The following is a 23,371-nucleotide window of genomic DNA, read 5'->3' on the forward strand; positions in this document are numbered from 1 at the left end:
AACATGACGTAAGTCGTGCTGTCCAGCGCTAGGCTCTGGTGCTGCTTGGAACCGTTAAAAGAATCGTTAAGCAAGCTGGTGCCATGGAATTGAAAAACACGGAACCGGTCCTGAACAGGAACCAGTTTTCGATTCCCATGCCTAGGTATGAGAGAGGGGGAGAGACATGCAGCAAAGGACAACAGGCCAGATTTGTAATTTCACCGGGTCACCGAGTGACTTTGTGATGTGAACTCATCAGAGCGTTGGTTAGATGCTTAAAACGGATCAATACGTGGCTGTGCCATCGTTTTCTTCAACAGAAAAAAACAAAACAGAGGTAATAATCTTTGGACCAAAGAAGGAAAGATTCAGGTAGCTCATAGATTCAGCTACTACAGCTAGAAACTGCTGATTATTGTCATGAAGTCATGATGGACTCAGAGCTGAACCTTCAGGGGCACATAAAGGCAGTTACTAAGTGAGCCTTTTATCACCTGAAGAACATGTCCAAGATTAAAGCACCAATGATCAATCAGGATCTAGAAAAACTCTTTCATGCATTTATCTTTTGTAGAATTGATTACAGCAACAATGCCTTTATTGGTTTGCCTAAAACTTGCATCAGACAGCTGCAGCTGATCCAAAACTCTGCTGCCTGTGTTCTCACTAGATTTAAGAATGTAGAGCACATCAGCTCGGTTCTGAGGTCCATACACTGCACTGCATCTATCTGGAACAAACTCTCTGAAGATTGTAAAAGTGCTGAAAGCCTGAGTTCTTTAAGTCAAAGTTGAAAACCCATTTGTGTAAAACTGCCTTTAACTGTTAACGTTAAACTGATAACTTAGGTTTGATTAGTTCACGTTTGTGGTCCAAGTGCTTTATTTGCCCTACCTTTATTGTGTTTTTATCTGTACTTGCTTTAATTTTGCTTTTAGATTTCTTATATTTGATTGTTTAATTTATGTAAAGTACTTTGAATTGTCTTTGTACTGAATTTTGCAATCACAAATAAACTTGCTCTGCCTGGTCATTTAAAAATACCACACTTTTTAAAGCATCTAAATACCAGTTTTACTGAATTACTGAAACAGGGCAACTTTCTCAAGTATTCTTTTTTTTTTTTACTTTAGAAATGTTTTCATGTCTTCTTTTTTTAAACTAGCTTCAAATGTAACTGAAATTAGTAAGGATGGAAACATATTGATCATTCCTTACAACAGTCATACATAGAAAATAACATCATGAAGTTAAACCACAAAAGTAGATAAACAGTACAGAAATGTTTAGCTACCACCACAAGGTGGCAGTAATGTATGAACATGGACTGTCTTTCTCTTCAGGAGCTTAGGGGAGTTGGAGCGACTGTTCTGCGTGTTTTAGATTAACATTAAGGTCTTTCCTGGAATCCAAATTTGATTTTTTTAGAAAAATCTGGACAATGTGAGCAAGATGGTTCCAACTTTGGCTGTCAGTATTCAGCAGGACGACTGCAAAAGGTATAACCTGGAACATTCCTTATGGGGGCCAGTCTTCATCACATTTCCATCCCTTAAAGATCTGATATTTGGATGTCTTCTGGATGATCCCTGTGTAGTTTATTTTAACCTTTTTTACCCACATTGACTTTAACATTGAGGACTGCCTTTATTTCATCCAGCTCCAGCTATCATCAAGGCAGGTGATTGGGTAGGTCAGAGGGATGGCAGCGGTTGGTTTGGGGGAGATGTAAACCTGTTAGGCACATGCACGTGAAGTTTTCTAGAAGACATTTTGCCTCTCATCCAAGAGGTTTCTTCGGTTTCTTGGATGAGAGGCAAAACTTCTTCCAGGAAACTTCACGTCCACTTGCCTATACTGTAATCTACAACCAACTTTTATAATTTCTGCTGTTTATCTGTCTCATTTGAGCGTCACTAAGCTTGCTCTATCCTGCAGTGATCTCACCGCATCACTTGGATCCTTCCCTGCCGTCCTCAGGGATTCTGAGAAGGTTAATTGATTTTTCTCAGGTAGAACTGTGGAAATTGAGAATCAGTCCATCCTCTAACCTGATATCTCCTTCTCAGAGGTTCTTGTTTTCCACGCTGAACGGTTTCCTGCAGTGTCTGATGAATTCTTTGAATAAATCTGTCTGGCACTTTACACTAAATCAGATCAAAATATTAATTAGATAAGACAAGCATTCATATAATAAAAAAGTTATGGGAAAATTCTGCATCGTTTGTAAATCTTTGCATCTGGGTATCATTATAATATTTTTTTTTTCTTAGGCTATCAGAATCAGAGTGTCAGGCTTCTGCCCTGTGTTTAAGTTTATTTTTAGTTTCTTTGTATTTGTAGTTGTTTGCTAACAGTGTTTTGTTCTTGAGTTACTCTCTGTTGCCCCCTTGTGTTTGTTTCCTTCTACAAAACTCCTCTTTCCCTCCTCACCCCTGCTTTTGGGTCCTCAAAAACCTCAACTCAACCGTGACACAGAGAATCATAATCAAGAGCTATATACAATATAAACCTACAATAGTAAATAGCTGGTGAAGTTTTATCCGGGGTGCCTATAAATTCAAAATAGATGTATACCTAAAACAATCAAATGTATACTAGGTTATCACACCAGTATATTTATATGAATGCCAACAACAAAAAACATTATAAAAACAAAACATAATTTACATGTTTACTTTATGTACATATATCTTGCCCTTCTGAGGCCTTGTGAAGGCAAATCTATGTTTTGCATGGTCCAATTTGTGTCACAAACCTATAAAAATAATGCACCAGTTTAATAATGTAGAAGTTATTAGTCAGCTTTACATTTTTTTAATAATATATAAAAACTATTTATTTTCTGAGAATTAGTTTATTTAGGAGCAACTATGCAAATTAAACATCTATAAAAAGTCCACTATAAAAACACTATATGCTGTCACCTCAGGTCGCTACTCAGAAGCCCCCTGGGCCATCCTATACGTTTGTATTGCAGAGGAGCTACTGTGCATCTACAACTTTTAACGAGAGTAAATAGGTAAACATTCTTGCTCCCTAGGGTGGAAATACCTCATCAATCTGACGGAAAATAAAATGACGCTTTAGTCATCATTAAAGATTAAATATATCGTGCACATCTAAAAAATATATATCAATACATTTCAAAATATTTTAAATTGTAATTTAAAATTAAATTCTACAAAAAATAATCATTTTTTATTTTTTTTTATTTCTTAATCAGGGTCATTGGGTGGGGCGGCACCCTAGCACCCTCTATTGGCCAGCTGCCACTGTATAGCAACGTACTCTATACACACAGGCTACGTTAATGTAATGCAGGAGGTCTGGAGATGCTACTTTGGTGTAGCTTCTAGGTCCTGAACAGTGTTGATGTGTGGTAGGGGGGTGGGGGGTGGCAGTTCAGGCTACTAGACAAATCTGCTTTTATAATGATTAACATTTTAAATCTAGGTATTCTTTCTCACTTGGAAAAATAGCTTTTTGAGCAAATCTTTGTTTTTATTGCTGGTCAGTTTACTGTGAAGCAAAGTGTAGCAAATCTTCTCCCATGACTCGATCTGTGAGCGGAATAATGCAATCCTGGCTCTGAGAAACTTTGAGAGATTAGCCTCAGTGCCTTTGGCCAGACTCATGCTGTCTTTGGTGATAAAGAAGATATCCATACCAAGAAATAAGGCATTAAGTGCAATAAATCCCCCTCTAGCTCCCTTGGAGAGAGCCAGAGGCCCTTTCACTGCTGCCTGACCCATATCAGGAACATCGGCAGCCATACCCGATATGTTGCGTAGTGCTTTTCCATCTTGTGTTACAACTTTTCCTGCACTTGCAACAGTATCAACGATTGAATCAATGCTCTTTCCTATGGTACCTGCTTTAGAAGCGATCCTGCCTACTACCACCGCTACATCTACTTCACTTTGCTCCAGACTTGTTGTTTGTTGCTCCACCACATCATCAAGACAATTCTGGATTCTTTGGAAATCTTTCATGAAACTTTGAAAGGCTTCATTTGCCCTTTTCTGATTAGAACGATTTACTCCAAACTCTGTCGCAGTGGTCACCAAACTGTTGGTTCCACTTGTTACCCCGATTGCCACACCAGCTATTATCAGCCCTGAAGACACTCCTGCTGTTACTGGAATTAATGCCAAACCAACAATGGAAAGTACACCTCCAATTGCTCCAACTGAGCTTCCTGTTACACTGGAGATCTTTGCTCCTTTGTTCATCCTGTCTAACTGAACAGCACACTGCTCCAAGTCATCAAGAAACTTTAGCATTTCTGGCAGTCGATCATCAAATATTCTGATTAAATCAGCTGGGGAAACCTCTTGGAACAAGAAAGCCATCCGAAAGTGTTCATCCATCCTGTGGAAGAAATAATAATTTTATAGCAATTTTTCATATAATAAACAAAAGTAAATAAGTAGTAGTTTGTTATTTCTAAGAAAATTAATTATAACAACCATGGTTAATTAGAAACTTAAAGTGAGTCAGCAGATACTTTTCTGGTGTCTATCTAAAGGTAACAAATTGAGTGATACCAAGATGACTATCTATGTGAAAAGTGTTGGTTGAGACAAAACTGACTTAAAGTAAAATAAATATTTTTTCCACTCTGTTGGTAGATAAAATGCCCTCCCTCTGGGTTGATAAAAATAAAAAGGGATGCAGCAACTTAAACTGTTACTAGACAGTGGATCTGCCCATGAAGTTAATCTCAATCTGTCATGATCTCAATGCTGATGCTGGCCAGATCCCTCTTTCCTCAGATCAGACTTTGGTGCCAGATTATTCCAGCCTTTTTGGTGTGCCAGTCCACTGAACTTTGTTTGTCTGCCTGCCTGTTTATGACCTGTTTCTCCTCTGAGCCTGTACTCTGGTTCAATCCGTAACATAAATAATCTGGCCACAAATTGACCCATCGCCAGATCAGCAGTGGCGTACAGGTGTGGAGGAAGCTATTTTACGTTTAGGTCCTGGTGTCAATGAGATATTAAACCAATTACGCAACCCCTCACTTCCTGCCCCCACAGTGCAACATTCGTCAGATCCAATCACTGCTCAAACAATTCCAGTTTCGGCCACTAGAGAGCCTCGTTTATCCCCACATTAGTAATTTAGAGGTGAACCTGAACAGTGTAGAGCATTTTACAACCAGTGTGGGATCCATTTTGAACTGCAGCCTTCAGCTTACCATACTGATTGTGCTAAAGTGGCATTTGTGATATCCTGACTAGCAGGCTAGGCTAAGTTATGGGGCACTTCTGAATAGCAAAGAGACTCTGATCCTGTCTGCTCCTGTGCGTGACCACCTGGTCACGCTTCCGGACCCTGTCAGACTCTGAACCCGCCTGGGAGATCTAGGAAGCCTACTAAATTAGTTGACAATTATTACAATAATTGATTAATCATGAAGAAGAATTTGTGAACTTGTGTTGATTAGGCCTCAATTTAAATCCAAAAGCACATAATGGTAGAAAAAGGTCAAAATCAATTCCCAAAATATTTCCAAGAAATGTATAAATTGTGCAAAGTATTTTTAATAAATTTTTTGTCACCCTAGGGGTGTTGCAGTACCCCAATGTCTTTGTATGATACCTCCTTTTAGATCAGTTGGCCATGAAAGATGAGTCAAAAGCTGAATTTGAGACCCCCTGAATTTGAGCGTGAGAACCCCTCACTCTTTGTAACTATAAAATTCTAAGAAATTTCATCAGACAAGTACTTGTGTCTGTAATAATAAAAAAAAGCTTGCATTTTTTCTTTTTTAATTGAATAGAAAATGTTCCTGACAGGTATTGATTTATTTCATAAATTGTGTCAAACGTACCTTGTTTTTTCAAGTAGTTTAATGTGATTTGTCATGATTTGCATCTCATTTTCACTCAGACCATCTTGATCAACAGCTATTTCTTCAGCCATTTCCAAGGAAATTTCAAAGTTGAAGCTGTGAAAAGAGCATTAGCTGAAGACTTCATTTTTATTTGAAACGTGAGTTTATTCTCTGTATTTATGCTACAAGTATGATTTTACCTTGTTGCATGAATTAGACGTTTGGTGGTCTGTATGTACTTTTGAAGTTGTGATGTAAGCACTTCCACATTGTGAAGTTTAGGAAGGAAGAAGGACTTTGCATCTCTTTTGAACTCCAGCAGTAGAGGGCAGATCTGTCTTGCATCTTTGATGACAGCTTGAACATCATTGAAGCTGATCGTCTCAGGAAGGTGTAGAATCTGGCTCTCAGTGAAGACATTCAGTGAAGTCACAGCCAGCTTCTCCATTGCGTCCAAGAAGATGTCAAGTTGCTCCAAGCCTTCCAGTGTTCCTTTTAACACTTCATCCAGCACATTTTCTAGCTCTGCAAGTTTTCTCTCTGTGTTCATCTGAACAAGGCTTTTCAAGTATTTACCAAAGGCTGCCATCCTTCCCTCTGACTTGGTGAAGGTGGGATCAATATTGTCAGCCATTTCCTTGACACTTATCATTTTCACGTACTCTATTTCTCTGCAGTCTTTCCATTCAGAGAAACTCTCAGAGAAATCTTTCACTGTTGCCATGTAAGATAAAGTATCAGTGACGTACTGGCACAACGCCCTTTGGAGTTTCCACCTGCAGGATAGAAAAATGTCTCTCAGTTTTTGCATGTACATACAAATTCACAAGACACAGGATTGCAGCTCTAAATAAGGATTTACTCAAAAATAAATAGTTCATCAGAATATTTGTTTTATTGTTTTATGATTTGCCGCATGGTTTGGTTGAGGCAAATCATGCAATGTTTCTAAACGTTACTGTTCCGTATTTTATCTCCTAAAGGAAATTTTCAGGATTTATTTTTAGCGTCATTAAGAGGCTAGTGATCTATTTATCTTGAGAAAACAAAACTTGACAAAACTTCACAACTTTTAATAAAAAAAAAACAATGGAAACAGACAGAGGTTTTGTCTAACTTCTAATACTGTTAGCCTTTTTTACAAATTATTCATGTATGTTAACTCTTTCTCTAAAATGAACTTTTTTTTTTTGTTTTTTTTACCTGTGTCCGGTCATTTTGTTGGTTTCTCACCACAAACAGTCTTGCTGAATCTTATGCTCTTGAAAGCTACTGAATGAGGAATGTTCTGTAACCAAACTAATGAAGCTGGCAACAGTCTTTGGCTTTTTATTTAAGCCACACCTGCTAATGTACTCATCCGCCCTTTTTTTTATTATTATATTGTTTAATTTGAGCAGAACTACAAATCTCCCTTTGCTAAATGTCCATCTAAAAGCCTTTTTTACAGTTTGTTCAGGTCAAAAGCAGAACAGCATGTTATAAATATGGTTTAAACTAAAATTACTTTCAGGTAATTTCCTGTTTTTTAGAAACCAGGTCCTGAAAAGTAAATATTTGCAAAGGGTGGTCTTAGACTGTAGTTTAAACACACATGCCTGTTGTAATGCACACCATAACGATAAAGTAACCAAATAAAAAGATTAATCATTTACCATTTGCTACTTCTAACTTCATCTTTATGCCGGTTTCGCTGTAATGTTAGGCACTGCATTAAAATCAATATGTCTGCTCTGGATGGAGTGAAACTGCTGTTAAAATTACCTTCTATAACATTTCATTTGTATTTACTTCTTTGTGTTTTAGATTATTGTACAAATGTTATTAAGTTACAGTTTAATGATAACTTTCTTTCGTCAGGGAAAGCAATGTTTATACGATCATTTTCATAAAATAACCAGATTGTGTTTGGGAAAACAGTCTGCCAGCCACATCCACTATGCTCAATCAAAATAAGAAATGTTATTAAACAGAACCAGGTTGACAAAAAAAATGAATCTTGTTTCTAACATCTATCAGTCTGAATATTCAAACAAGTTATTAGCTTCTGCAAAAAACCCAGAGAGATACTAACAGCGGAGAATACATGGAACAACTGTGACCCTGTGGGAGAGGTCGAGCAGCTAAAAATACTCAGAGAAGATTGACAACTGATCCATGAGGTCAGTAAGGATCCTAAAGCAACAAACAAAGCTCTACAGGTATCACTTCTCTCAGTTCATGATTCAGCTATAAGAGATATAAGCATCTCATATCTGCTTAACAACATCTCAATGATTAAAGACTTCTGGGAAATATTCTGTGGATTCAAAAGATAAAACAGAAAGTTTTTTTAAATGTGCATCTCACTGAAATTCTAGTGAAACTACCAGAGCTTTTCCTCAAAGAGTTTGTTGGTTTAGTATTCCTGTGATAGAGTGATGCCTGATTGTGTTTGATGAAACCATAGATTTTATTCTGTCTGCACAAAAATTCAAGAACATTTAGGTTGTGCAAAAGCACAGAAATTCAAGGCACACCAGTGTGTTATGACTGCTTCAATTAGCATCATGAAAAGTCGTGTTCTGGGTTTTATTTGTATATTTTGTAAAATAACTCAGTCGATTCAGACTTAAATGACAGTAATTATTGTTTTTCTGAAATCTTGCCTGAATATTTTCTTTACTTGGCATGCCAGATTAGATAATGTGTCTTTAATACTTCACATTAATAATCTGGGGCTGAAATAAGACAATGCAGTATTCCTTATTTTAAGTGTAAATTGTCCCGTTCCATTGGCAAAGTGTCACACCTCCAGCGTGGAGAGACTATGTCTCTGAGCTGGCCTGGTGGCACCTCTGGGTCCCCCCAGAGCAGCTGGAGGAGGTTTGTGTGGATCGGGAAGTCTGGGCATCTCTGCTTAGACTGCTGCCTCCGTGACCCGGCCCCGGATAAAGTGGAAGAAAATAGATGGATGGATGGATGGATGGATGGATGGATGGATGGATGGATGGATGGATGGATGGATGGATGGATGGATGGATGGATGGATGGATGGATGGATGGATGGATGGATGGATGGATGGATGGATGGATGGATGGATGGATGGATGGATTCTATTCTGCCAGATAATTCATTTTTCCTAACATTTTAAAACTGGACTGTAAATATATGTAGTGACTGAAAGAGGAACAATAATCCACAAAGAGAGAGTGTAAGCATTTCCCATCTGCTTAAATCCCATTTTATTTCTATTATTAATTTGTCATGATTAGAGGGGAGCAGTTGAGTTGTCAACAGGTAAGAACTACTCAAAAGTATCTAAATCCTTTTTCGATCTTCCAAACGAAACTAACTGATCTAAATGGGAAGGCAAATTTCCTACAGTCATCATAGCTTCCAACTTATTTCTTATGACCTTGTATTCTACTGTCATAACATAGTGAGGAGAGCTGGAACTCAAATGTTTGTTTTATTTATAAACATTTCTTTTTATTTATCCTCAAAATCCTCAAAACACAGAGTCTGGATAACAACACTAGGACCCCAGAGGCCTGCATTCCTAAAGATTACTCTATGTTTCCTATTGTGATTACTGTATGTTTGCTCTGTGTAAATTAGAAAAAAATAAATTAGAAAAATAATGCACAATAACTTTTTTGTTTTACTTCAGACAAAGCTTGTTTTAAAATGATCCTTAGTGAATCATTGAAATAATCTGATGTTTATGTCAGTGGCAGCCAGTTAATTAAAAGCTACTTGGGGTATTTATTCTTTTTGCTTTCTGTTTTATGGCTCTGTCTGAAAGTCTGCCCCTTTTTTTACATGAGTGAATGTCTAGTAGATCAAAAAGTATTGGAATCAAAATTTTCCACGATGTTCCTTGAAAAGTGATGAGCATCCATGTTCACAAGCGGATACAGTGGGTAAAATAAGTATTGAGCACGCCACCATTTATGTCCACAAATATATTGCTAGAGGTGCTATTGACATGACATTTTCACCAGATTTCGGTAACAATCCATGCAATCTATCCATAAATATAAAGAAATCAACCACAGTTGTGCAGAAGTTATGTGTAATAATGTGGAATGGCATAGGAAAAAAGTATTGAACACACTGAAATAATTTGTTACTTTGTACAAAAGCCTTTGTTGGCAATGACATCTTCAAGACGGCTCCTGTATGGAGAAATTAGGGCAGGCACAGTGTGAGTTGGGGAGTTGGGTCACGTGACCAACAGGGAGCAAAAAGTAGTGATTATCTCTTCAAACGATCAGTTAACTGAGTTCACTATTAAGTCCATAATTTAGTTCCAGCTGTATATAGTTATTGAGGGTTTTAAGGGTTAGGGTGGGTCTGAACCAGCGTCATGCATTTCAGGCAACTTCACTTGCCAAGTTCCCCCTGCAATCAGGCAGTAATGTCATTCACCTGCTTCGCCTTTGTTTATTGACTTTTTCTAAATTTCCTGTTCATGCAGTTTCTTTGGCCAGTTCTTCTTTGTCCTTTGTGCCAAACCTTCCACCCTTAGTATTTGTATTTAGCCTTTTAGTGTTTTGACCCTGTTTGATTTGGATATGCCTCTGTTTCTGGGAACCTCTTCTGTTATTGGATTTTTTGGTATATGACCCAGGATTGAATTAAAGGAAGCTCAAACCAAGCCAACTGTTTTTTGAAGTCTGCTTTTGAGTCATTATATGTCTGAGCTTATGACAAATTATGCACTTAAACTCAGCTTATCTTTGTAGTTTTGGAGGAAGTTTGATGTATAGATTTTGCCCATCTCCTGCATATGCTATTGTGATCATATACTGCTTCAGTCTGTGAGTCTCTCTGCCGACTCTTTACCTTTTTTTATTGAAACATTTTAATTCCCAATGCCACGCTAAATTAGGCAAGATACACAAAAAAAGGCCGGGCAATGGCGTAAATATTGGTGAGCAGAGAAAGCAGTTGCTTAGTGACCCCATCACTGACACCTGGTAGGCGTAAACTCTCTTAGTAGATGTAATGGTGCGAAAAAAAATCCTTTTAGACCCATGTGATACTGAAGTGGTTAACCACACCGTACCGTATTTATACCACAACACATGCCAGATTTCAACATGATGGTGAGCCGTTTAAACACGACATCAATAGCAAAGCAGACAGTGGTACTTTTAATTACTGTTAATAACTGTGTCTAGTTTATTAGACAGTTGGTAAAAAATAAACTCATATAGTCTGTTTCAAACCGCAATAAGGATCTTAAAAGAACGATGTAGTTGAGTATTTAATTTTTTACACTACCACTTGGAATTATGGGTAATCCAGAGCGTAGATATTCATCTACGTGAAATGAGTTTTTAACTTTTGGGATGTCTGTAACATGTGGTGGTGCGCTGTCACCAGTGAATTTTGATGTGTGATCATATACTACTGAGAATTGCATAATTGTATCTTCTTGGCCGATAATTGGAACTGTTGCCCTATCCTTAAACTTTTTCAGGTGTTGTACTTCATATGGGCCCCACCCAGATAATGTTGCTTATGGGCCTATTTTTGTGTCGTTAAGCCATTGGGATGGAGGTATAGTGACAGGACCCACACTGTTACACGCAGCTTAAATGCCACCTTAATGGTCGGAGATACCTGTTCATTGCACATATGTATTTTAATATCTTACAAGGTTAATGGATAGAAAGGCAGACCTTTCACTTCTTAATGTTGTTTTGGAATAATGTTAATAAACCTCCTTTTGGATTATGTAATAATAACCATGATGTCATTGTTTTCCACAACATCACACCTATTGTTTAATATTTATCATCCCTTAGTTGATAGAAAGTATGATTAAATTAATTAAATCTGTAAACTTTTATTGGTACTTAAAGAATGTGTACTAATAAAAGCTTTAATCAGTCACTTCAGCACAATTAGCCCTTTGGAATCTAAGTTGAAAACCTACAATGAAAAGATTGGTGGTAGATGTTTAGCTGTGTCATCCTGGTTAGTATCACATTAATATATCATATATATGTCTGTTCTTTTATCAGTCATTATGGAAAATAACTTCAGGAAGTTCACCAAAAACATGGAAGTGCTCGTTTCCAGCACACATTGCTATACATTACTGCCACCACAAGGGGGCAGAGATGTATCAGCTTGTACCAGCATTATTTTTAGGAGCTGAGGTCAACAGCTCATGTATAACATTTACAATAGGTGCTTCCAGGGTTAGGGTTAGGTTAATTACTTTTATGATAAACAACAAAGCTGATATAAAGCATAAAGAACCATTCAACTTTTAAGTGCAAATTTCTTTAGAATGATGTAGATGTAATTTTCACAAATTTAAAACTTTTATTGTTAAGGTCAAAATGACAGAGTACAATTATTGGTTGTTAAAATATATTTGATTGTACAAAATGAATCAGATATTGCTTGATTTTACTTATAACCGTATGAAGAACCTGCAGTGGTCTGGTCTGGGACACAGGTAGGTTTGATGATCTTAAGGATCGTGATTCGTTTGGGATCCCAGACGCAGTTCTCCTCCAGGCCACTCTTCGTCATCCCACAGTTGGGCGGTACCCAGGCGGTGTCATATCCATGATCATGCCAGGTCTTCTGCAGAGGGTGGCCCTGGTAATTTATTATTGTTACCTTCCCTACATTGACCTTAACCCTGATGACCACCCTGTCCTCCTCAGGATGATCAATAGGATAGCGACTTGCTTTCTCCAGGTCTCGGCTGAGGTAGACGCCACGGCCAAGCATCCCATCCTCAGATTGACGGAAACCAGTGGCCAAGATGGCCTGAGCAAACTTTGTGCTGGTGCCATGATACATGATGTAGGTTTGACCATCATTCGGCTGCGGGGTAAGCAGTCGAGATACTCCAGCAGGAAGAACAAAGTCGTCTTCAGCCCACTGTAATCTGAAAGTGCTCATGTTGAAGTAAGGATATCTGGAAAGAAATTTGAGAAAAAGAAGCAAGACATTTAAGAGTAAATCTATTCATGTATTTTATTTACAAATACTGTACAAAGGTATTTATATTTGCTGGTTAGTATCACATTAATATCATACATATGTCTGTTCTTTTATCAGTCATTATGGAAAAGAACTTCAGGAAGTTCGCCAAATACAACAAAGTGCTCGTTTCCAGTACCACATTGCTATACATCACTGCCACCACAAGGGGGCAGTGATGTATCAGCTTGTACCAACATTATTTTTAGGAGCTGAGGTCAACAGCTCATGTATAACATTTACAATAGGTGCTTCCAGGGTTAGGGTTAGGTTAATTACTTTTATGATAAACAACAACGCTGATATAAAGCATAAAGAACCATTCAACTTTTAAGTGCAAATTTTTTTAGAATGATGTAGATGTAATTTTCACAAATTTAAAACTTTTATTATTAAGGTCAAAATGACAGAGTACAATTATTGGTTGTCAAAATATATTTGATTGTACAAAATGAATCAGATATTGCTTGATTTTACCTTGCAAAGTTCTGGGCTGGGACACGGGTAGGTTTGATGAGCTGAAGGATCGTGATTCGTTTGGGATCCCAGACGCAGTTCTCCTCCAGGCCACTCTTCACCATCCCACAGTTGGGCGGTACCCAGGCGGTGTCATATCCATGATCATGCCAGGTCTTCTGCAGAGGGTGGCCCTGGTAATTTATTATTGTTACCTTCCCTACATTGACCTTAACCCTGATGACCACCCTGTCCTCCTCAGGATGATCAATAGGATAGCGACTTGCTTTCTCCAGGTCTCGGCTGAGGTAGACCCCACGACCAAGCATCCCATTCGGAGATTGATGGAAACCAGTAACCGAGATGGCCTGAGCCTTCTCTCTGGTGGTGCCATGATACATGATGTAGGTTTGGCCATCATTCGGCTGCGGGGTAAGCAATCGAGATGCTCCAGCAGGAAGAACAAAGTCGTCTTCAGCCCACCGTAACCTGAACATGCTCATGTTGAAGTAAGAATATCTGGAAAGGAAAACGAGAAAAAGAAGCAAAACATTTAAGACTAAATCTATTCATGTATTTTATTTACAAATACTATACAATGGTATTTATATTTGCTTATTTTCCAAAGCTCAACCACTGTTTTAATTGTTGCCATACTTTAAGAGGCCATTCATTTTCTAAAAAGGTGTCAATTAAATGTCACTTAAAATGAATCAACTTTGCTACCCATTGGGGTACATTTGTACATGCATTCAACTTTGTGCACTGTTGAAAATATCTAAAAAACGTATCAAATCTTTATTGTGAAAAAAAAAACATGTTGGGTATTCCTACTTTTTTAAAGGTATACTATGCAACCGGTGTTGATTTTCCAGCGAGGCTCCCCCCAGAGGGCGAAAGTAAAAGTGCACTGTCGTAAATATGCTCAGCTGTTCTCCTGGTTTCTCCGTCAAGCCAGGCGCGTTGTTTTGAGCTTAGCAGACAGGCGAACGCAGCTGGCGTGACAGAAGCAGCGAGTTTACATGCAAAGTCAATGGTTGACGCGTGTCAAGGCGCAGCAAAAGGTCCCGCGGCGCGTTTTGAGCAAGCAAGAGCAGCGCGTCTGAGCAGCTGAAGCAGCGCGTCGGGCGCGTTTAAGCATCCGACGCGTGTGACGCGCCGCAAACGCGCTGCTGCTCGAGATGGAAAAATTTTATTTTTGCTCCTCGACGCGCCGCCTCAACCAATCAGAGAAGCTGATCTGGGAGCTGGCAGGGAGAGAGACACAGCGCTGATGATCAGAGCGCTGTGATCACTCCTTTGAAACAGTTTATTGACGCCTAAATTAACTTAAAATGCAGAAATCTGCAGGCAGAATATGTTCACTTTTATTATCCTGCAGTTTGGATTATTTAGATGAAAAACACCTACCAGCTGCCGCGATGAACCACGAGGAGGCGACCCGGCCAGAGGCTGCTGATGAAGGGATTCCAACTGTCGGCGCACCGCTGCTATGTGGGGGTCTGAGCGGCTCCGACAGAAAAAATATTGGAAGGCAGGATTGTAATCTGGAGGAACTGACTGCACTGATTACGTTTTCAGGTGTATTTTCTCACTTAAACACATATTAAAACTACTTTATTCCCACTGATCACAGCAAATATAGCTGCAAGGCAGAGAAAGGATAGTGAAGCTCCGCCCAACGCGCGTCAGACGCACTTTTGCACCGCGCAGCCAGAGCAGCAAAGCTGCTTCAGCTGCACGTCAGAACTGGTACAAGCAGTAAAAATGAAGCAGCAGACGCGATTTTGCTGCTTCCGATGTGAAAGCAGCGCTGCACAAAGATCGCCACTGTGCTAGCAACGAGCATGCTTTTAACTGGGGGCGTGTAGCAGTTCTCGCCGTAAAGCAAGACCGACTCTCGCAAGACTTCTGAGCCTGTGGGTGCGGGTCGGTGCTCCTGCAATTGCAAGTGCGGTATTTCCCCCACAGACCACCAGGGCGGCCGAGAATACCTTTGTTCAACCTGAAATGACTCATTTAGTCATCCATAACGTTATGGAACACATTAATTAACTGAAAAATGTTGCATAGTGTGCCTTTAAAATAACAGTGAACCTGAAAAACTGATACCACAGACTAGACCAGTTTGCTGTAAAATGTAATTGCAACATCAACACAACAGGATTTGGTAGTTTGTTTGCCCTCTCCTTGCTTCTTTCCTGACAACACAACATGCTAATGTAAGTATTGAGGTTCTATCATCCCAAAAAACCTCTTTTTGACAGTATATGGTGACCACAGCATGTACTTAACCTCATGCTAAATACAAATTTATTTAAAACATTACCCTGTTTTAAATTAATAAAAATAAATGAATAGAATAGGCAACTGTGTAAAAGGACTGTGTTAAAATTCAATCAATTAATTGAACTTTATTGATCTCTCATTTACTGTAACTCATCCCCTTGGGGAGCAGTGGGCTGCAGTCGTGGGGGCACCCAGGGAGCAATCAGGGGTTAAAGGTCTTGCTCAGGGACCCAGAGTGGCAGTCTGTGTGAGTGGGGCTTGATTTCAAGCTCTATGCCCTAACCACTAGGCCGCCATGCCCCTGTGCTATGCAGCCACTACCTATACATTTAGGGAAAACAAGATCATTTTTGTAGGGAAAATATCTTGTTTTTATGATCCTTGCATGAAGTACAACATTTTGAATCCATTACTGTTCTCCTCCATTGCCATACCTTCGTCAACAAGGTCACTGAGGAGAACAGCTCAGGGGGGGGATTTACATATTTCCATATGCCTCCTACATGACTCAATAGCTTAATTTGTTGTGTTCCAAATATAATTAGATACAGCTTAATTTTTTTTAAGTTTTGCAATTATGGATTTGACATTAAATAGTAATATCTAATAATAATATCTTATTTTTGTTCTGCTGATGGAAAAAAAATGTCTAAGTCTTATTTAACAAGATTTTGAGATCCAGTGTTTCTCATTCAAGTCATAATTTTATTTTATCTTTATATGGGAGAACAGATGCAGTCATTTCCTAACTGCTTAAGAAGCACAAGGAGAGATTCTCACAGATAACATTCACAGTTTTTCATATTGATAGTTTCTAACAACAAGGACTGTGAGATTATTTGTTGAAATAACCTTGGGTCTAAGAGGATCAAGCCTATTACAAAACATATAAACCTGGAGCACATCTTCTGAGGCGTCAGTAAGATAAGACCCGCATTCAGCCTCTGTTAGAGCGAATACCTTTAAACCCTATCAATAAACATTAGGACAACTTTTTACTGTAGAAATTATATTTTATCTCTCAGCTTAATTAAAGCTTGCTTCAATTCCAACAAAATCAAACCTTTCAGCAGATTTTCTCTTCTCTTTATGTTACTTGATTATTTGAAAAGGAAATGTCCTGAAAGCTGTACTAAATGAGATTTTGTTTTGTATACATCCTATGTGTACAAAATTACACTAAAGTTTGTCTGTCTGAGTCTACTTGAAAAGTTTTATTGATACATACTTCTTCTAAAAACCTGTGGGAGGAAACTCCAAATAAGGATCTATTTAGTTTTACTTTTGTTTCTCCTGTTGCATTTTGAGGTGTGGTCCACCCAACTGTAGGTTTCACTTCTACAAGCAGGTAAATGTATAGAATTGGGGAACTTTCTGAATTTTCTTCTTTTTTTCTCTCTTTGTTTCATACTACTAAGATAGATCATATTATTTTTGATGTGTAATTGTAGAGAATTTTATCTTCATTAAAAAAAAATTGATTTAAAGACAATCCCATCCAACCATATCTTAAGATATAGTTTAGGTTTCATTTTCTATAAATAATCCATCGCGTGTTGGGCATCGGTTTATTCACATGTAAAACCAAGAGTTTAAAAAGAAGGTTTTAAAAGACTAATGGACTGAATTTCTCACAGACCATAGATCAAATATTTCCTGATCACCAAAATTATCATAGATGATAAATGTTCACAAAAAAAGTGTATATGTACTTTCTTTGAACTGAGAAGTTTACAAACACTTTCTGAGTATTTTATCAATCTGTCTTTAAACTGTATATCTCTGCAAAAAAAGGGTGTGGTAATTTACATTTAGTCCAGTAACAGTTGTATAAATTTTCTTTGAAGTATTTTTAGGCGTAGCTTGATTGCAGCATATTTTATTGGCACTGTAGTAACATAGATAAGTAGTATCGCTACCTTTGTGTAGAATGTTTGGCTACTCTCACAACCACTGGTAACTTATTCAAATGAAAAAAAAAATAACTTTTTTAACAAAAAAATAAATAACCAGATACACAGTTAAAGTGTCAATCCTAGGACAGTTAAAGTCCATTTTCCGTAGATAATGTCTCTGACCATAGGCCTCTTCCTCCTTTGCACTAGTCTGTGGATACTAGATCTGGTGTTGAATCCACCATGCATGGTGAGTAGCTTTGGTTGTTTTACATCAGTGGTCTGAATTTCCTCCTAAGGCTAACTCATTAAAACCGGCATGGTATCGTATAGCAAGGTATAGCTTTTGATTGCCTGGACTTACCATTGAGCTTTTTTTCTTACCATTGAGCTTACTTCTCATCACAGGTATTTGGCTGTTGCTGCCTCCCCTGTGGGCTGTGTGTGGTTGCTATTTGTACGTGGTATTCCAAGGTACTTGTGCCTCCCTTCTACATCTGCTACCCTCCCTTCTGCAGTGCAATCTTCTGTGTGTGGATTACCTTTCCTCTAATCATTATTCTCCAGTTCAAATCATTTCCAAAGTCCCTGCTGTAGATCCTGGTATTGCTGATCAATATCTTGCTCATGCTAGGTATCAGCTTGATGCCATCCATGTACAGCCATCTGCCATTTTTGTCCCAATATCTGCAAACTGCAATTTAACTTTTTTATGGTCTAATCATAGACTGTAAGGGAATGTTTCATGATTCCAGTAAATGATATTTGGTGGACGTTGCTTGTCCTGTGGTATACACACTCTGCTAAGGTGTTCAGGATTTCCAGGCTGCTTTGATTGTGGCCTTCAGCTTATCTGAAGGTATCTCTAATCTCTGTCTTTATAATACTACATACTGTAGGTCTTCAATGGTGTTTTGCCCTTTATTGTCTACTGGTGTTACCTCTATCAGTAAAGCTAGTGTTAGTACCTCTGGCAGTGTGGGCCAGTACCAAGTACTGCTGGAAAAGGCAATCAGCATCTTGAAGTACTGCAAAGGTCCTGGTAGATGGCTGCATTACCTTTGATGTCAGAAAACCCAGTGGAAAATCACCAGAAGATGAGATATATTTTTATGATTTTGTTTTTCCTGCTCAAAACTACAATATTTAGTTTAAGTGACGACACATACTAAAAATCAAAAGTTCAGATGAGCCTCGAAACATTAACACTTTTATTTTTCAGGTCAAAATGACAAAACGTACAAAGTATTTGTTTTAGCCAAATCTATAATAATGCATGTGATTGAAATAAATGAACCAATGATTGCTTCAAATGAAAAGATTTAAAAGACTTGCAACAATGGATTGAGCAGGATCAAGTCTGGGGTAGATGAGCTGAAGGATCTTGATTCGACGAGGATCCCAAACGCAGTCTTCCTCCTGACCACTTGGCACCATTCCACAATTGGGCGGCACCCAGGCAGTGTCGTATCCATGAAAGCGCCAGGTCTTTTGCATAGGGTGATTATTGTATCTGATGGCTATCACTCTGCCCACATTGACCTTAACCTTTATAACCACCCTGTCCCACTCAGGGTGATTAATAGGATACCGGCTCGCTTTCTTCAAGTCTCTGGATAAGTAGACCCCAGGACCAAGCATGCCGTCTTCCGATTGACGGAAACCATTTTCAAGGATAATTTTAGCATTCTGTCGGGTGGTGCCGTGATACATGATGTAGGATTGGTTTTCAACCGTCTGAGGAATAGCCACAGGATATGCTTTCACAGTAAAACTATAAATTTCAATCCGATGTACCCGGCTCATGATGGTGTCAGAATCTCTGCAGGAAAAATGTGGAAACATTTAAACTAGATTTTCTGTTATTGTCCCACCGTTTACAATTTGGATTTGACAATACCAAAGCCAGGCTAAACTTATGCACAAAACTTAATAATATGAAAAAAGTAGCTGTATAAAAAGAAAGACCATTTTTAAGGAAACAAATATCCATTAAAGAAACATATAAAGTAAAAGAGATACTCCCGGTTAAAAAAAGAAAATGGAAAAATAGACAAACAGCAGCCAGTTTACAGGACCTTATCCAACCTCTTCTTCTCAGCATGAGCTGCAGCTCAGTTAAATTAAATTCAGTTTATTTATATTTACAGCACCAATTTACAACACATGTCATCTCAAGGCACTCCATAGAGACAATTCAACCATATCATACAGTCAAAGTTTTCTATCTAAGGAATACCAGTTGATTGCATCGACTAACCGACTCGAAGGCAATCCCTCACACTAAGCATACTTGTAGCGACAGCGAGGAGGAAAAACTCCCTTTTAACAGGAAGAAACCTCCAGCAGAACTAGGCTCAGTCTGAGAGGCCATCTGCTGAGGCCCACTGGGGTTCAAGGAGACAGAAACAGACCTACACAAAGAAGCAAAGTTACAAAAAGTAACGGAAACACACAGCCAGGCAGACAAGCTCCGAGCCAGCTACCATGTCAGACGGTGAAAGAGAGCACATACAGTTAGTCAAAGTCAGAGAAAGAAGACTACACTGAAAAGCTGTTCAAGCTCCAACATCCTCAAACAAAGGTGTTGATGGCAGCAGCACAGTCAATATTTTTCTCCAAGACGGTGTCATAGTCAAACAGGAACAGACCAGATGAAGCTACTATGAGAAAAAGTAGAGAGAGCAGAACGTTAGAGATTGAAATGACAAATTCTGCAGAGTGGGAGAATAGAGATAGAATGAAGCAGAATGATGAAAAAAGGGTCCCTATGTCCTCCAGCTGTCTAAGCCTATAGCAGCAGAACTATAGATATAGCTCAGGATAACCTGAGCCACCCTAACTATAAGCTTTATCAAACAGGAAAGTTTTAAAGCTTCCCTTAAAAAGTAGACAGGATGTCTGCCTCATTAACTAAAACTGGTGGTTTAGCTCTAACATAGAACAACATAAAAGAAGGCTGATGCTGCCGCAGAGACAAAGGAGATTGGGAGAAGCAGTTTTTTTTCCCACCCTGGTCCTCAAGTAACCCTGCCCTTCATGTTTTAGATGTTTCCCAGCTTTCACACACCTGTTATCGATTGAATAGCAGATTATCAGGCTTTGCTGAACTGCAATCATCTGAATAAGGTTTTCTGAACCTCAGAAACATCCAAAACATGCTGAGCAGGGTGCCTTGAGGACCAGGATTGAAAAACACTGCTACAGCAAGAGTTTGCTCGGACACTTAAATAAGTAAAGAGCATTCATGTTTCTCCTGTACAGTTAACTAAGGCTAAAACCCAAACATTTATAGGAGTCAACTATCTCAGCATCAGTTTGCTTTTTCATATTCCCTTTTCAGTGGTCAATAAAATGAAACACACGTTTAACAAACTTGAATTTTCTTCTAAGCTTTTTCCGAACCATTTTACACAGTTACAGTAAAGCGAACAGCAATATCTTGTGCTTGTTTCAAAGAGGCAGAAAGTATAATTTTGCTAATCAGTGCTAAGAGACATTCACTTGCTTTAATTAAATTTGATTATATCCAAATTATAACCACAATGTTTAGCAAATATTCCCCTCAGATTTTTTGTCCTCCTGACTTACCTCTGGCTCTGTCTGTCTTAAAGTACAGCCTGAATCGTGTGCCAATTCTTATAAAACTCTAAATATAGACTTGCTCTGTTTCACTTTCTTTTGGCCTGCTGTCTACCGGAGATTTGTTCCAATCAGATGTAGCTTTCACTTCTGTCAGCCAGTAATATTCCAGATTTCTTTTTATACATGTTGGATTATCCTGAATATTTCTGATGTGAAGCAGCTTAGGAGTTTTGCTGTAGTAAATCAAAATATATACTACAACTCAGGCCAGCCGACAAGTTTACTAGGGCCCGGGAAAACACCTAATTTACATCTAATCTAACAGATTAGCTTAACAGTTAATTAAATCCATTTCAACCTGGAAAGACTAAGCAACAATAAGAGACTTTTAATGATAAGAAATATAGACTTTGGCACTCAGGGCCTTTTTAAGACATTATAAGCATAGAGAATAATAATGTTATAGTTGAACAGATGAATTAGGATAGGTACATGAAATTTGGCTACTTCTTACTATTTAGATATAGATTTATGTTTATAGAAACATATTTAGTCAAGCTAGATAGCATAAAGTCTGGGCAAGTTAATCTTAGGGGGATGATGATTATTTCAAAATCTAATTCTGCAGTACCAACTTCACAGCAGTAATTTCCAACCTATGTTGTTCTGTTCTTTTAGAGAAGTTGAAACATTAGATTTGTCATGCAGTACTTTGTGGGGAATTCTTGTGTTATAGGAGAGTCCTTCAGAAAGTCCCACAGATAGCAAACATCTCAGTGAGACTCATAAACTGATAAGTGTGGACAAAGGTTATAATGGTGGCAATAATTATACAACCGTGCCATATTTGCCACAAGAGATGTTTTATTTATTGAGATTTGTATTGCAGATCAAGCGGTACACAATTGTGAAATTAAAGGAAAATAATGGTTGAACTGTGTTATAAAATATAATTAAAAAGGCACGCATTTGTTGATACTGGAATTGTCTTTCACTTCAGCTACATCGGCAGGCATTACTTGAAGAAGTTTTGCACATCTGAAAACAGACATTTTGCATTATTTCTTATAACTCTACTTCTTCTGTAGAGCAGTTTTCTAATTGTCAGTGCTCATAACAACTCTACCATCACAATATCTGTGTCCTCTTCTTCCCGTGGTTCCCCTGTAGGTTCGACGAGTGTTTTATTATAAAAGAACTCTGTGTTTGGCAACAATCAATGACTGATTCTGGGTATTTTACAAACCCTATGAAAAATGACTGAAAAATAGATAAATATAATTTTCCTGAAAGAAAGATCTTTTGTTTATGTGACAGTCTAATTCAATTTAATTGGATTCTATTATGCCACAATGATTCACAACAAATCCTGTCGAGGCATCAATCAAATCAGAGTGAGAGGTTGGTTAAAATGTTTAAGGAAAACCAGCTGATTGCACTGAGTCATTGAATTGCAGAATAAACTCCTTCTAGAGCTTCTTACTTCAAGGGAACAGTAATGCAAACTGCATCCCCTTTGATTTTTTTGTTTGTTTGTTTTTTTAGCTATTTTTGTATTTTCAGACAATCCTGTGAGTAGATTTAAGTGTTTCAATTAATACTACAGTATAACCAGAATTAGTAACTGTCAGTTTAAATTGGGGACAGGGAGGGCCCTGAGCTGGGGCCTCTTCATTAGAATCAATATGCCAACAGTCACCAAGCTGAAAACTGTAAAGGAAACCAACATTTCACTGTTTGGAAACACATTTAACAAATCAGTGTAAAAGAAGCTTTACAGTTCTGTAAAACTACAACATCTCTGATTTACCCTCAATGCTGAGAAATAATCTAGACCAGGAAAAAAAAAAGAATATAATGCAAGAAGCTGTAATGAAAAAAAATATATATTTTTTTTAAGCATAAACATCCTTTTAATGGGATCTCTGTGGGTAAATTTAACAGGAAAAAAACACAGCATTTATCTCTAATACTGCCATCACATTTTTTAATTGTTTAGAAGTGAAAGAGAAACATGACAGAAGTCATTTTTTGTAGGGTCTGGTCATAATTTACACTAAATAATTGTAAAACATCAAAACCATATTTAGCAATATAAAAAACTAATAATGATCTTAAATTAGAGTAGCAAGTCTTTCAAATAATCTGGGACCTAGATGCTAGTGGAAAAAATCAACCCAGTCTCATGGGAAAATGTACCCCCACTACGTTGGTCCACACTGCAAAACGTAGTGGAGGTACATTAATGGCCATTTTTTTTGTGGTACTGTTACGTTTCTTCTGCCTATACGCTTTCTATTGTTTTACGTCCTAGTCATGTGACTT

General features: G+C 38.1%; 2 protein-coding genes across 2 annotated transcripts; both read right to left on the minus strand.

Moving 5' to 3' along the window:
- Positions 1–3,215: 3,215 nt before the first annotated feature.
- LOC119789967 lies at positions 3,216–7,132 on the minus strand. The gene is made up of 4 exons (XM_038295228.1): positions 7,028–7,132; positions 6,025–6,600; positions 5,822–5,938; positions 3,216–4,356 (listed from the first exon to the last, which is right to left on the minus strand). The coding sequence occupies exons 1-4, from the start codon at positions 7,039–7,041 to the stop codon at positions 3,435–3,437; spliced, it is 1,629 nt and encodes a 542-aa protein (XP_038151156.1). The 5' UTR covers positions 7,042–7,132; the 3' UTR covers positions 3,216–3,434.
- A 4,994-nt stretch (positions 7,133–12,126) lies between these two features.
- On the minus strand, positions 12,127–19,276 carry gig2e (grass carp reovirus (GCRV)-induced gene 2e). The gene is made up of 3 exons (XM_038295229.1): positions 18,822–19,276; positions 13,299–13,736; positions 12,127–12,726 (listed from the first exon to the last, which is right to left on the minus strand). Exons 1-3 carry the CDS (start codon positions 19,265–19,267, stop codon positions 12,237–12,239), a joined length of 1,374 nt encoding a protein of 457 aa, XP_038151157.1. The 5' UTR covers positions 19,268–19,276; the 3' UTR covers positions 12,127–12,236.
- Positions 19,277–23,371: the final 4,095 nt, after the last annotated feature.

Source organism: Cyprinodon tularosa, unplaced genomic scaffold (assembly GCF_016077235.1).
Source record: "Cyprinodon tularosa strain WSP-4 unplaced genomic scaffold, ASM1607723v1 ctg352, whole genome shotgun sequence".
NCBI classification, from domain to species: domain Eukaryota; kingdom Metazoa; phylum Chordata; class Actinopteri; order Cyprinodontiformes; family Cyprinodontidae; genus Cyprinodon; species Cyprinodon tularosa.